This window comes from Pavona decussata, unplaced genomic scaffold (genome assembly GCF_977016875.1).
Source record: "Pavona decussata unplaced genomic scaffold, jaPavDecu1.1 SCAFFOLD_40, whole genome shotgun sequence".
NCBI classification, from domain to species: Eukaryota; Metazoa; Cnidaria; class Anthozoa; order Scleractinia; family Agariciidae; genus Pavona; species Pavona decussata.
The window spans coordinates 2,399,907-2,413,390 of NW_028145462.1; the positions used below are offsets into that span (position 1 = coordinate 2,399,907).

Below are 13,484 nucleotides of genomic sequence, written 5' to 3' on the forward strand. Positions count from 1 at the left end.
TAATGTAAAATTCTGGAAACCAGCTTGAATACTTACAAAGCCACACATTTTGCAGATTTTCAGAGCTGTTAGTTGGTGCACCATTTTTCTCTGATGATTTACATCCTGAACAAGGGCGAGTTTATGTGTATGAAAACAAAGGTAATGGAGACCTAAGGTTATCTCACAAGCTGCCAGTTGCATTCAGCACGGACAAATGGAGAGCAAATTTTGGACGAGCAATTGCCGCTGTTGGGGATATTGACTTGGATGGCTTTCAAGGTACCACAAAACAAAATTTAATGGAAAATAATTACAGTGGAATACCAATTTTTCGAACCTCCTAGGGAAACTACATTTGGTTCAAAAAATTGGGAGTTTGAAAAAAAAGAGGTACAGTATAATGGTACCGAAGCAAATCCAAGGGAAATGACTTTGTTCGAAGAATTGGGAGTTTCAGAAAATCAAGCATTCAAATAATCGAGATTCCACTGTATAATAAGATAAGATGATTGGAGTATGACATTTACAGTAGCTCACGTTTATTAATATTTAAATTTAAGTTTAGTTCTACAGAACAAAGGTTACTGGCAGGTTTCATTAAATGTGCCTGTAAAGTTCTGCTTCATCGCTTTGACATTTTGTCTGTGTGAACTTCTGAAAGTGCAATGTTTCATATAAAATTATTATGCCATTTAACTCAGTGGAATGGTACTGAAATTATCACAGAATTTCAAAATATCAGCTAAATTTTACTAGAAATTGCATATGTCAGACTATAAGGAAGGGTCAGATTATCTCTCGTTCTGAAAAAATGAAATGCTTTCTCTGTCCACCGTGTTGTTTGGACTTTTCTTTCTAACACATGGCTTAGGACAGCAGTAGCTTGATGCACATGCAATGGATTTTTAGTTGTTAATTTGTAATTGGGTGTTCATCCACATACGATTCTCCTAGCATCACAAAATGCTCCAAACCAGGTCACTACAATTACACTACATTGTACTTAATAATCTCTTAGTAACAACTCAAGATCTGCAGTTATGACTGGACCCCCTTAAATACTGTGACAAAGTAGTGTGTTCTTGCAGGTTTGTTCTATTAATTAAAATTAATTAATTTAATTAATAAATTGAATGAATTTATTTCAGATGTGGCCATTGGTGCACCATATGAGGGTAATGGCGAAGGTGTGGTGTACATCTACCGAGGGTCAAAAGATGGTCTTGTTCAAACACCCATGCAGGTAAAAACTTCATGTGAATGCAGGGCTCCACTTTCAAGACAGTCCCTTGACTACTGCCTCCTACTTTGTGGACACGACTGAGTCGTTAGGGCGTTGGATTTGTAATTTGGAGGTCTCTAACGTATGTGAGGAATCATTCATTCTTTTTGTAGTCCCTGACAATCATCATCGTCATCATCTGTTTTTCTTTGTAGGTCATTAAAGGTTCCGCTTTATCACCTGGCATCAAATCGTTTGGATACTCCTTGTCTGGAACAGTTGACATGGATGAAAATGGATATCCAGGTAAATTACTTGACTGCATCACAATACTTGGAGACTAGCAAATAGAATTTTGGCTCAAATCGAAATTGCAGATTTAGGACAACTTACATGACAGGTATAAAATGATACTGACCCATTGAAAGATGGTATGGTGCTGATAATTTTTCAAAAGAAATACTAATGCCATTCTCGGTCCTTAGGCTTCTGGTATTGTACCAGTTTTGAATGGGTCCAAGCCATTTTCTTCCTATGATGTAACATCAACATCGAAATGTATAACTTGCAAAATCTGTGCCAACTAACAAAGAATAAAATAACAAGCAAGTAGGTGCGCATTCACTGCCGACTTAAAGCTCTCTATGGATTCCAATTCCACAATCTTGGATGGTAAATTGTTCCAGTTGGTAATCAGGTCCTTGGCCAAAAACCGTACATGCACTTGTATTCATTGGATACTTGGGTTTGGGTCATAAATTTTAAAGGGTGGGTCAGTGGGAGGTTTGTAGGAAGGCTTTGTGCTGAACAAACATTGGTATGAGATGGTGTAAACAACCTTCAACAGGGTAGAGGATTAATTGTCGACCCACATGATAATTTACAGCATAAAATCACAGCTGTGATGTTGTAGTTGCACGTGTCGAGGACATGTCACCTTGGAGAGTTCATGAACTATGTTCGCGTGAGTTTGAGTGAGAAGGATTCACACACTGTCCTCAAACGCACTTGTTTCTCTCTCAGCCTAACACTACAACGTGGGGTTTTATAATTTTTCTCCGTTTTCTAGATATTCTTATTGGAGCTTACCAGTCAGACACTGTGGTGTTATTAAGGTAAGTTGCAGCTCAGAGTTTTTACAATCATACAAAGGACACCTTGTGGATGCATCAACACTTCTCTAAACCTTTATAATCAAGTCTGTCCGGTGACCAACCTCTTCTCTTTGCAGTGGCAGGTCATAAGAATCGAGGAAATCGTCACCAAAGATAAAAAGATATAAATTTGAAATCTTGACATCATGTTTATCACATGTGGCGGCCGCTTAATTAGAAGCTTGTTACTATGGAGGCTTACAGAGTTAAACTGAATTACTGCATTTAAGGGGGGATTTCACCTAAACGCCATTTTTCTGCCACTTGACATGGCTTTAATGGAAATATCTCGTTCACGTTTCAAGCAATCCAAAAACTCTATCATCATCCCGTGAATCTGTGTTGTGGGGTGTTTTGTGAATTTTTGGGTGATTTTTGGGTATATTTGGGAGAAGATAGTTTTTCTAGAAGGATTGGTAAAATTAAGAGAAATAAGAAATGTTGAAGATTTAGCGAAGTTTTAAAATTAGAATTTGTAGTTAGTAATTAATAGACGGATACCAAGTTAGTCCACTAGCAACCTGGGGTGCTCTTGCGTGGGTATCAACTGTCTGTTGGTGTTCCAAAAATAATTTTCTCTCTTCCATCCCTTCTTAAAACCTCTTCAAATTACATTCTCAAACTCATTAATAATTCATGAAGAGAAAACAAAGGAAATCACCACCGTGAAGGAGGTTTGGAAATGTGATCTTAATTATCATAAAATTTTGTGAACTTTTGCTTCGAATTTCTCTAAGAGTTATCAATAGTTTGAGAAGCTATATCAAACACTCGAAAGAGTGTTTCCTCCTATTTCCAAACACCTCGAAGTTGGTTAAAAAAAACTCGTCTGCGCCTCGTTTTTCCAACGTACTTTTCGGTGTTTGGAAATCGGAGGAAACACTGTTCCTTGTGTTTGATCTATTACTCCAAATTTAGGTTAAATCCCCCCTTAACTGACTGTTGTATATATTTTTTTATTTCTGCAGATCCAAACCTGTTATCTCTCTTTCATCAAACATAATTATTAACCCCAGCACATTCGACGTTAAGGGCAAAAAAACCTGTAACGAGACTAATCAAGGGAATGTCGAATTTGAAACTTTATGGTGAGCCCTGTTATGGGAATTCTGTGATGTTATTTTCAATTGATTTGTAAGTCATGCAGTTCATTGTTGACCTTCTTTTCTTGTTCATTTTCTCAATAATTAGCTTTAATATTCGTGTTTGCACAAAGTACACCGAAAGGTCAGGGAAGGTGAAGGATAAAATAGGTAAGTAAAAATAATGTTTATGAAACAAGATGATAATATGAAGGGTTTGGTTATGGAAGGGTTTTGTACGAGGGTGTTGCGTGTGACATTTTGGCTCAATTTTTAATTGTGCTTAAAAATGCGTCAATGTTTGCATGTGGCCTCCAATGTTGTCAAAGAAAATCTCTCCGTGGTTTTTAGCGCTGGTTTGCATTTAGTTTTTTAGAAAAACAAGGTCAAAATATTGTATTGGCATCATTTATTTGTATGGCAAGGTCTTCTCGCCTCCACGCAAACCGTTCTAACTTCGCAAGTACTCAAATCATCACAAAATCTTGCCATTGAATGACACTGAGAAGTTCTGTTCTCGCTAACTGAGGCCCCATTGAAAACGCATACTTTTTTATACGTTTTTGCCTATCATCCACACTAAAACGCCCGAAACGCCGTTAAAAACGGAGACTTTCGAAAACGGTTTCAAAAGTTTGAAACTTTGAAAACGCATCGTTTTGAAAACGTATCGTTTCTAGTGTGGACAGGTGAAACGAAGACTTTTGAAAACGGTGACTTAAAAAGCGGCACACGCCATCGGTTCTAGTCCGAAACGGAGCATCCATCCAAGATGGCGGATGGTCTTGTGATATTAACACATGCGCAATCCCAGGTCCCAGCCGTTTAATTTTTTTTTGCCGAGCGTTTTAGTGTGGACAGGTGAAAACGATACAAAAACGCTAGTCTCGATGAAAATATTTTGCTTCGTTTTCGCCGAGATGAAAGCGGATACTTCTGAAAGGCATTAGTGCGGATGGGGGCCTCAAACGCACTCTTTCTATTTGTGAAAATCATTTAGCTCCAGCCACAAGTTTTACGGTAGTTGATCATATGACCAATTGTTGCAAAAGGCCTATTGTTCACAACTATTGATCATTAGTATAAAGCTACGAGTGTTCTATCACGAATGCTGTTCTTTCATTGGCTACGCTACTCACTATCTATTCTGTTTTAGTATAAATCCGTTCTCTGATTGGCTACGCTACCCGCTATCTATTTAACAATTAGATTATGAGCTCGAGATTTCTATCGCGTGATAGCTGATGAGGGCGCAGCCCGAATCAGCTATCACGCATAGAAATCGAGAGCGAATAATCTAATTGTTTTAGTATAAATCCACTAGTCGGTCAAAACTAAACAAGTAAATTATCTATTTCCTCATCGTAGACACTTCGAAAACGCGACGAAGCGGCCGCCATTTTGTTGAAAACCGCTACTCACTATCTATCACAGAATAGATAGCGAGTAGCGTAGCCAATCAGAGAACGGCATTCGTGATAGAACACTGGTAGATTTATACTAATCTGTGATAGATAGTGAGTAGCGGTTGTTAACAGGATTCAACCCGCTTCTTCGCGTTTTCGAAGTGTCTGTGAGGAGGATTTGGATAATTTACTTGTTAAGTTTTGAACGACTTGTAGATTTATACTAAAACAATTAGATTATTCGCTCTCAATTTCTATCGCGTGATAGCTGATTCGGGCTGCGCCCTCATCAGCTATCACGCGATAGAAATCTCGAGCTCATAGTGTAATTGTCAATTAGATAGTGAGTAGAGTGAGTCTCGCGTGGTGTGACCTATTTATAACATTAGACACTGATTATTCATTAAAAACGTGAACCTGTCTTTTTGTTAAGTTTTGAACGACTAGTAGATTTATACTAAAACAATTAGATTATTTGCTCTTGATTTCTATGCGTGATAGTTGATGAGGCTGAATCACGCGGTATTCGAGCTCATAAACTTATTGTTAAATATTCTTTAGCGCTGTAATCTGTAGATTTGGTTTTTCATTTCTAGGTGTAATGTTGATAATGAAGTCCGACATTCGTTATCCGGGAGCATCTAAGCGAGTCCTGTTCAGTTCAAACAAAAAGGACGTGATCAACGCCACAGTAGATGTACAAACCACTGATGATTGCTTTGACTGGAAAGCTTATCTCAGGGTGAGGGAACTTCAAGGGATAATAGCGAACTTAAGCAATAGCGGGCTTAAGCAACGATGACTGATGGCGACGGCGACGGCAACGGCAACGGCAACGAGAACGTCAAAAAAGCAATAGGCTTAATAACCAAAACAACAACTCTGCACGTGCATTGCAAGTTTTGGTGCATTTCTTTGCCGTCACTGCACGACTAGGACGTGAAATTTCCTGATGTTACGTTTTACGGAGGACGTAAACACACGACGGCGAATTCAGATACAAGGCGACAGAAAAAAAACCCGATAACGTCGGTTGCATCTAAAAGTAGGAAAATTTAGGAACGACGACGACGACGGCAGTGACAACGTCACTATTAAAATGAATTTCTCTTTCTAAAGTTGGGTGCGGTCTCCAAGAATTCAACTCCAGCAAATTTTGTCCTACATCAGATGATTTGACATTTAAAGCGAGTTGAAAAAATCACGACGACGTTTGAAAAAACGCGAATTCGTTTTTGTAGTGATGTTTTCGCTGCCGTCGCTGTCGTCGTTGCTAAAGCTCTCTAATAGGGACTTAAAGCAACAACGACGGCAACGCCAACGAAAAACTTCGCTTGAAAATATAAGTTCGCGTTACTCGTACTACTTTGCGACAATTCCAATTTGTTCAGCTTGTGCAATGTGGCGAACTATCCAGGAACGGCGTTCAAATTATGAAATGTTGAGAGTTTCCACAAAACCGCAAACCGCAAACATCGGCCAGAAGTTTATAGTTCGGGTTCGCCGTATGTACATAACCCGGGCTAAGATTGAAGGTTACTTTTTACCTATGCATCATGTAGTTTGGCAGCGAAACACGTGTATCACGACGCCATGTTTGTTTATGACAAGGCATGCATTCTTGCCGTAATCTCGCCACTGAATCAAACAAACCTCTCATTCATCGAGATAACTCTATAAGGAAACTAAACTTGACGTTTAAACGTGGCTTTATAGTTTTAAAACTAGTGAAAAACTCTGTCGTAATTCACTTACCTCTAACAACGGCGACGGCAACGACAACGCCACAAAACAATAGGTTGATGAGCAAAAACAATCGCTCTGCACGTGCGTTTTAAATTTTGGTACATTTCTTTGCTGTCCTCTGCAAAACATCAACGTGAAATGACCAAATTCATGGTTTTGTGGAGACCGTGAACACACGACAGTGACTTTTTTCATTCTTTCTCTTAATGTGAACGCCACTCCTACCAATTTGGTTTCTGAGAAGGTCGCCATTTTTGAACAACTTGAACGAGTTGAAAGAATCGCGAAGTAGTTATAAGTTATATTTTCAAGTGACGTTTTGATTGGTGTTGGCGTCGTCGCTGCTTAAGTTCCCTAAAGCCAGCGACACACCTGGCGATTTTATACGCCGATCGCCGCGATCGGCGTATAGAATTGCCGATATCTGGCATGTCAGATATCGGCGATTAAATTCGCCAGCATTCGCCAAGTGTGCCCGTTCCCGCGATTTTCTAAGTTTATTGCTGCGAATCGCCAGTAAAGCCAACCCATCAGGTTGGGCAATTTTATCACATGAGTTTTCAAAACTGCCGCATCGCCGCGATCGGCGAAAAAAATCGCCAGGTGTGTCCGCATCAAGCGATTTTCGCTGGCGATCAAATTCGCGGCGATCGGCGTATAAAATCGCCAGGTGTGTCGCTTAAGTTGCACCAAGTGGCCAGTCACATCGATAAGTATCCAACATACACAATATTGTAGGTTTGGTTAAATGTGGGGTGAGATGAGGATTGAGGGTTTTCAGACTAGATCAAACTGTAGCCTTGAAATTTAAGTTAACCGAGGAAAAACTCGGCCAAATTGTGCACAAATGATTTTGATCAGTATTGTTTTAGAATCCGGAAAAGAAATGTACCCCTAAAAATGAACTGAACGTTCCCAAACAAAGAGTGAATAGTTTAATGGCCTTAGTTCCCACGACACTCCTGTAGCTCAGTGGAAGAGCATCCGGAAGAGTAATCGGAAGGTCATTTAAATCCGTATTACCAGTTAAAACTTAGGGTCAGTTATTAAAAGACAGTTTAGATGGTGTTTAACAAAACTGCGTTCTCAGCCATTTCAATTTTGCAAACAGTCATATCTAAACATTGTCTGCTGCTGACGGTAACAAGAAGGTTTAAATCCCAGACTAGAAAACTATTTATCCTCTTAAAATAACCCCTTACAAACAGATTTGGAGGCCCACTGATTGCCTTGTGTTCGTCTTGCGTCGCCTCGACTAGCTGTAGCCATTGGCGGGGCAAGCAAGTCACTACTTTTTTTTCGAAACAAACAAAAAAGAATCTACGACTGTTAGGAAAACTCTGCTTTCGTTTTCCGAGTATGCTTGTCACCGACTGAACAATACATCATTCTCAATCTGAATACTAATTACTGTCCAACCAAACCTGTTCTACGGTAGTATGATAACTAGTTCCATATCTCTTCACAGGAAGGAGTAGGCGACGTCTTTCCTGACATAGAATTCAAACTCACATATAAAATTCTGGAGAAGACTCCGCCCACTCCAAGCAGTCCATCAGATTTAGCCTCACTTGTGCCGTTTTCTGTATTGGATCCATCAATGCCAGGAGAAGCTACTGCAGTGGTAAGTTCTGTACAACACTTTAAAGTGTGTATAACTTATATATTCTTTATTTCCTTGATCAAATCTCCATGTTCTTGTCGTATGAAAATTGAAAATACCAATTCTGTATCAATTTTCTTCCCCGCGTTCGAAGTGTACTAAAGTGTCAAATTTCACTTGCGGTTGGATACAATACCACGCAAGACGGGAGATTGGGGATAGAAGGGCTCTTTGTTGTCGCTAGTGAGTTTTAGCAACGCGACGGCGATGACAACGAGAACGTCAAAAAAGCAATAGGTTTTGTAACCAAAACAACAGCTCTCCACGTGCATTACACTTTTTGGTGCATTTCTTTGCCGTCACTGTACGACTAGGATGTGAAATTTCCTGATGGCACGTTTTATGGAGGACGTAAATACACGACGAAGAATTTTTCTTTCTCTTTCTAAAGTTGGGTGCGGTCTCCAAGCATTCATCTCCAGAAAATTTCACCTACATTTGACATTTAAAGCAAGTTGGAATAATTGCGACGACGTTTGAAAAAACGCGAATTCATTTTAATAGTGACGTTGTCACTGCCGTCGCTGTCGTCGTTGCTAAATTTCCCCACTTCTAGGTACAACCGACGTTATCGTTTTTTTTTTTTTTTTTAACATTTTTTTTCTTTGTCGCCTCGTAGCTGACTTTTAAAAGGGACTGCCTGAAGTGTGTACCAGACTTGGTACTTGATGACAGTAAAAGCAAACGGTATGTGTTTGAGTTGTTATCAGTAATTTCTTAAAACGTGACGAATGATCCTCACAGATTTCATCCTTACCTAACTACCAGGTAATTAGGACGTGTTTAGACAAGAACGAGAGGCCATGTTGTATTCCCTTTCGGATCAAGTTTGTAAATTCGATACAACACAGCGAGTAAACCCATTTATTTAAAACTGGATCATTGCATAGTGTAATTTAAATTAAGACAATTTACTGGTGGCATGGTATAATTAACAGTTATTCCACGAGCGCGCGTTGGATATGAGATGATAGATAGCCAACGAGGCGCGTAGCGCCTCGTTTGCTATAATCATCTTATATCCAACAAGCGCGAATGGAATAATTGTTTTATTAAAAACAATCAAGTAATATTGGTAGGCCTTGCTGATTTCCTTTTCAAGAGCAACCAGAAAACAATTTATGGTCGCTATTTCTCGGCCATGGTATAATGGCTCATATACCATGGCCGCTAAGCCAATCAAAATCCTGGAATTGCATTATACAATGGTCCAATTTTTAATAATGGCTCATATACCATAGCCGCTAAGCCATTCAAATAATTTGAATTGCATTATACAATGATCCAGTTTTTAATAATTACTTATATACATTTATGAATCAACATAATTATTTGATTTGCGGTGCAATTACTCAGTGAAAATATCCGGAATTACGGTCCAATAATTTGACTCATTGGCCCAGTTGTTCAAAGCTCGGTTAACGTGAACTTTGATTCGATTTTAATGACTAGTCATTAAAGATTTTTCGAAAAGGTTTTTTGTCTTTCAGTTTTGACTTGGCCTTCTCTTTGCCATTAGCTTCAAATTAGCTTTCTAAGAAATTTTAACGAGCGAAATGACAACCTCGGTTAACTTTTAATCGGGGGATTAGCGTTAATCAGCTTTCGAAGTACCCTCTGTAGTCATGTCGTGATTTCCGCTACTTATCTTTATTTTCTCCTTGTTGATAGGACACTTGCTGTTGGTGCTGACATTTACAGATTAGAAGTTACTGTGAGGAACAAAGGCGACGATGCATACAATGCGAAGTTGCATGTTATCATTCCTAAAGGCGTCAAAATAAGGAACGTCTTCAGGGTGCTTGGGGACGATGTAAGTTGTGCTGTCTTTTTAATCTCTGGTTTTGAGAGCTTGTTCTGCATCATTCAAGGAAAGTCAGGCGAATCTCCAATCTGGGGTGGAAATGAACGAATATTTAACAATTATTCCATGAGCGCGCGTTGGATATGAGGTGGTAAATAGCCAACGAGGCCATTAAATTAATTCCACCACCAGGGTGGAAAAACCTAGCTTGCCAGCAACAATTTCAAAGAGCTACGATGGTTTACAGGTCTCTGCACGGGTTAGCTCCAAACTATCTTAGTTCTAAATTTGAAAGGCGAGAAGTCGCATATAACCTAAGGGACTCTGAAAATAAACTCAATGTTCCATTACCGCGCACAAACTATTACAAAAGCAGCTTCAGCTATAGTGGCGCCATTCTCTGGAACAGTCTTCCTTGTAACTTAAGAGAAGCAGAGTCCCTTGGGCAATTTAAATGATTACTCAAAGAACTGTAAGGCACGGCATTCGTGGAAAGCAGCTTTTTTTTCTAATTTAAATATTTTTATTACGTTAGTATTAGGCATTTTTAAAGCCGACGAATTTTGTACCGTTGATAAATAAAGATTATCTGATCTGATCTGATCTAAATAACCTCATACCGAAGTTTGTAGCTTTCTTCGTCGTTGCCGGTATGGCATTTTCCATAAGTTCTTGTATTTCTTTTGTAGAAAGTTCGGACAATCTACTTTTTTCCGCCATTTTGTCCAGGGAAAATTTCGCTTCCCGTGACAAATTTTTCAGCTTGGTAACACTTGGCGAAATCATTTTCCATATAAGGTCAAACTACGGTAATATGATCTGATAACCGAGATTTAGTGAGCCAATTAGAATGCTAGGAGACCCCAAGACCCTAAGGTACTTCATGCTTCACAAACTACACGAAACGTCTTGCTCTGTGAGCCATCCACGGTTCATGTGCAGCTTCACCAACGATCATTTTACATTTGAGATCGAAATTGTAATTACATTTAAACTTTGCTTTGATTGTTTGTGTTTCAGGGAGGTTCACCAGCTGTCGAGAGAACTAAACTCAGCACAAATGACACTAAACTAACTGTCGAGATAGGAAATCCCGTGAAAAAAGAGGTAATGGTTATATTATATGTGCGTATTTAATTCTGATTTAGTTTACACACTAACGTTTTGGTTCTTTGTATTTTGCAGTCTGAGAAGTCGGTTGTGATTGAGTTAGACACTCAACAATACAGCGAGGAGCCTGATTTCCTGCCAATAAACATGTCTACCAACAGGTATGATGATAATGTAGTTGTTTGTGTTGTTGTGGTGGTGGTTGTGATGGTGGTTGTGATGGTGTTGGCAATGATGTTGTTGATATTGGTGATTGTGTTGGTGCAGACGGTGTGTTGATGATGATGACAATGATGGTGTTGATATTGGTGATTGTGTTGGTGGCAATGATGATATTGTTGATTGCAGTGGAGCAGACGGTGATGTTGGCAGTGATGATGATGATGATGATGATGATGATGATGATGATGATGACGATGACAATAACAATAATGGTGTTAATATTGGTAATTGTGGTGGTGGCAATGATGATGATGTTGTTAGGGAGCTGAAGCAACGACGACGGCAACGGCAACGAAAACATCACCTGAAAATATATCTTTATTTCATTTGCACTACTTTGCGATATTTCAACTCGTTCAACTTTTACAAAAATTGCGAACTTTTCGGGAACCAAATTGGTAGGAGTGGAATACAAGTTAGGAAGGAAAATGAAAAATCCACCGCCGTGCGTTCACGTTCTCCACAAAGCCTTAAATGTGGTAATTTGACGTTGTTGTTTTGCAGAGGGCGACAAAGAAATGTACCAAAATGTAAAACGCACGTGCAGAGCGACTGTTTTTGCTCATTAAACCTATTGTTTTGGAGCTTTGTCGTTGCCGTTCCTGTCGTCGTTGCTTAAGCTCTCTATTGATTACGGTGGTGGTAACGGTGATGTTGGCAGTGATGATGATGATGACGTTGGTGGTAATAGCGGTGGTGATGGTGATGGAAATGGTGATGAGTAGAAAGAGGATGTTTCAATTTTTTGATGATGGTTATCACAGTGATGATAGTGTTTATACCAAAAAAAAGGTTAAGCGATGTGCAGAGAAGTACACTTTGACTTTCAAGCAACTCCCAGGTGAATATTTATGAATTTTGTTTTTTAATTTCATGTAGCATAAATCAAGAGGAGGCAGCCACATTAGCAGACAACTATAAGTTTTTAAATATATCCATCAAGTCGCAAGCTGATCTGGAAGTTAATGGGTAAGTTTCCCTTCCTCCTAATCTGTGGCTATTCAAATGAAGGCTGTTGAAGAAGGACGCCTTCTATTTGTCTGAACTGAGAGCCAGACCGTTCATTTTGCTAACGATATGCAGTAATTTGAAGCACTACTTATATGCCAGCCCGTCTAATGTTTTTTAAAAATGGCACACGCCATTTTCGAAAGTTGTCAAAATGGCGCACTCTTTTACGGTGTGACCGTTCTGGTTGGCCAATTCTTACAAATGGATTTCAAGCGCTCGAACAGTACTTTCTTACGATGCTTTATCTTGTCTTCTACAAGATGGTCTTTTGATGGTTCTTCTCATTATTATTGTTTTGTTGAATGAAATGAATACTGTTAATATTGTTACAGTCAACTCACGTCACGCGTGACCAATATTTCCGAGAATGAAATTGAGCATTCGAATTTCTTTTTGTAATGTCCGACATGACAAAAAGACAGGCAGACGAGAGACTTACAAACACACAGAAAGACAGATACACGAAGGCATCACACATGGAAAGGAGTAAACATGAGCGGTTCAGAAAGACAGACACTAGCTAAACAGAGGAAGATAGAGTTAATTTCCTCTCTACTATTTAGACAGACAGATAGACAGACAGATGAAACTTAAAACACAGAGGGCACACATACAAAACATAGAAAGGAGTAAAGACAACAGACGTTTTCTTTTTGTAGATACCTGTAATCCTAGTAGATTTACCTGAACATTTCTCTGGAAATCTTTCCTAAAAAGACGCATTAACAGAAAAAAAAAAAAAAAAAGAGTCAAAATACTTGGGAAACAATTGTTATTCTTGAAATACTTAATGCTGTAATGTAAAGAAAAATTCATAGCTTTATACCGTCAATAAAGTAGGGAAATTTCTACGAAAACGATGTTCAATACCGGTCACGCGGGGCGTGAATTGACTGTAATTGAATATGAATATTGTTAATTGAATATTGTTATTTTTCCTGTGGTGCTGTTATGACTGTTCAAGGTGGTCCTAACTTTCAAGTCTAAGGATGTAGTGTGACCATTTATGATTTAACTATAGCTTATGGGGTACTTATACCATGTGATTCTGTCTGTTTAATACTGGGCGCGACGCTTTTAGT

At 39.0% G+C, this 13,484-nt stretch overlaps 1 protein-coding gene and 1 long non-coding RNA gene across 2 annotated transcripts in view; one reads left to right on the forward strand and one right to left on the reverse strand.

Annotated features, from left to right (window-relative positions):
* The window catches only part of LOC146483171 (uncharacterized), a 221,800-nt gene that overhangs the window by 37,209 nt on the left and 171,107 nt on the right, over positions 1-13,484 (reverse strand). The window lies entirely within an intron of this gene.
* Positions 1-13,484, forward strand: part of LOC146483173 (integrin alpha-7-like) — a 37,260-nt gene that overhangs the window by 12,609 nt on the left and 11,167 nt on the right. Inside the window, exons 11-23 of the mRNA XM_085106355.1 lie at positions 56-261; positions 1,131-1,225; positions 1,420-1,510; positions 2,274-2,319; positions 3,327-3,446; positions 3,550-3,611; positions 5,443-5,588; positions 8,061-8,216; positions 8,875-8,942; positions 9,927-10,068; positions 11,080-11,166; positions 11,245-11,330; positions 12,271-12,360. Coding sequence (XP_084962481.1) covers positions 56-261; positions 1,131-1,225; positions 1,420-1,510; positions 2,274-2,319; positions 3,327-3,446; positions 3,550-3,611; positions 5,443-5,588; positions 8,061-8,216; positions 8,875-8,942; positions 9,927-10,068; positions 11,080-11,166; positions 11,245-11,330; positions 12,271-12,360 — 1,395 coding nt within the window. The remainder of the gene's footprint in view (positions 1-55; positions 262-1,130; positions 1,226-1,419; positions 1,511-2,273; positions 2,320-3,326; positions 3,447-3,549; positions 3,612-5,442; positions 5,589-8,060; positions 8,217-8,874; positions 8,943-9,926; positions 10,069-11,079; positions 11,167-11,244; positions 11,331-12,270; positions 12,361-13,484) is intronic.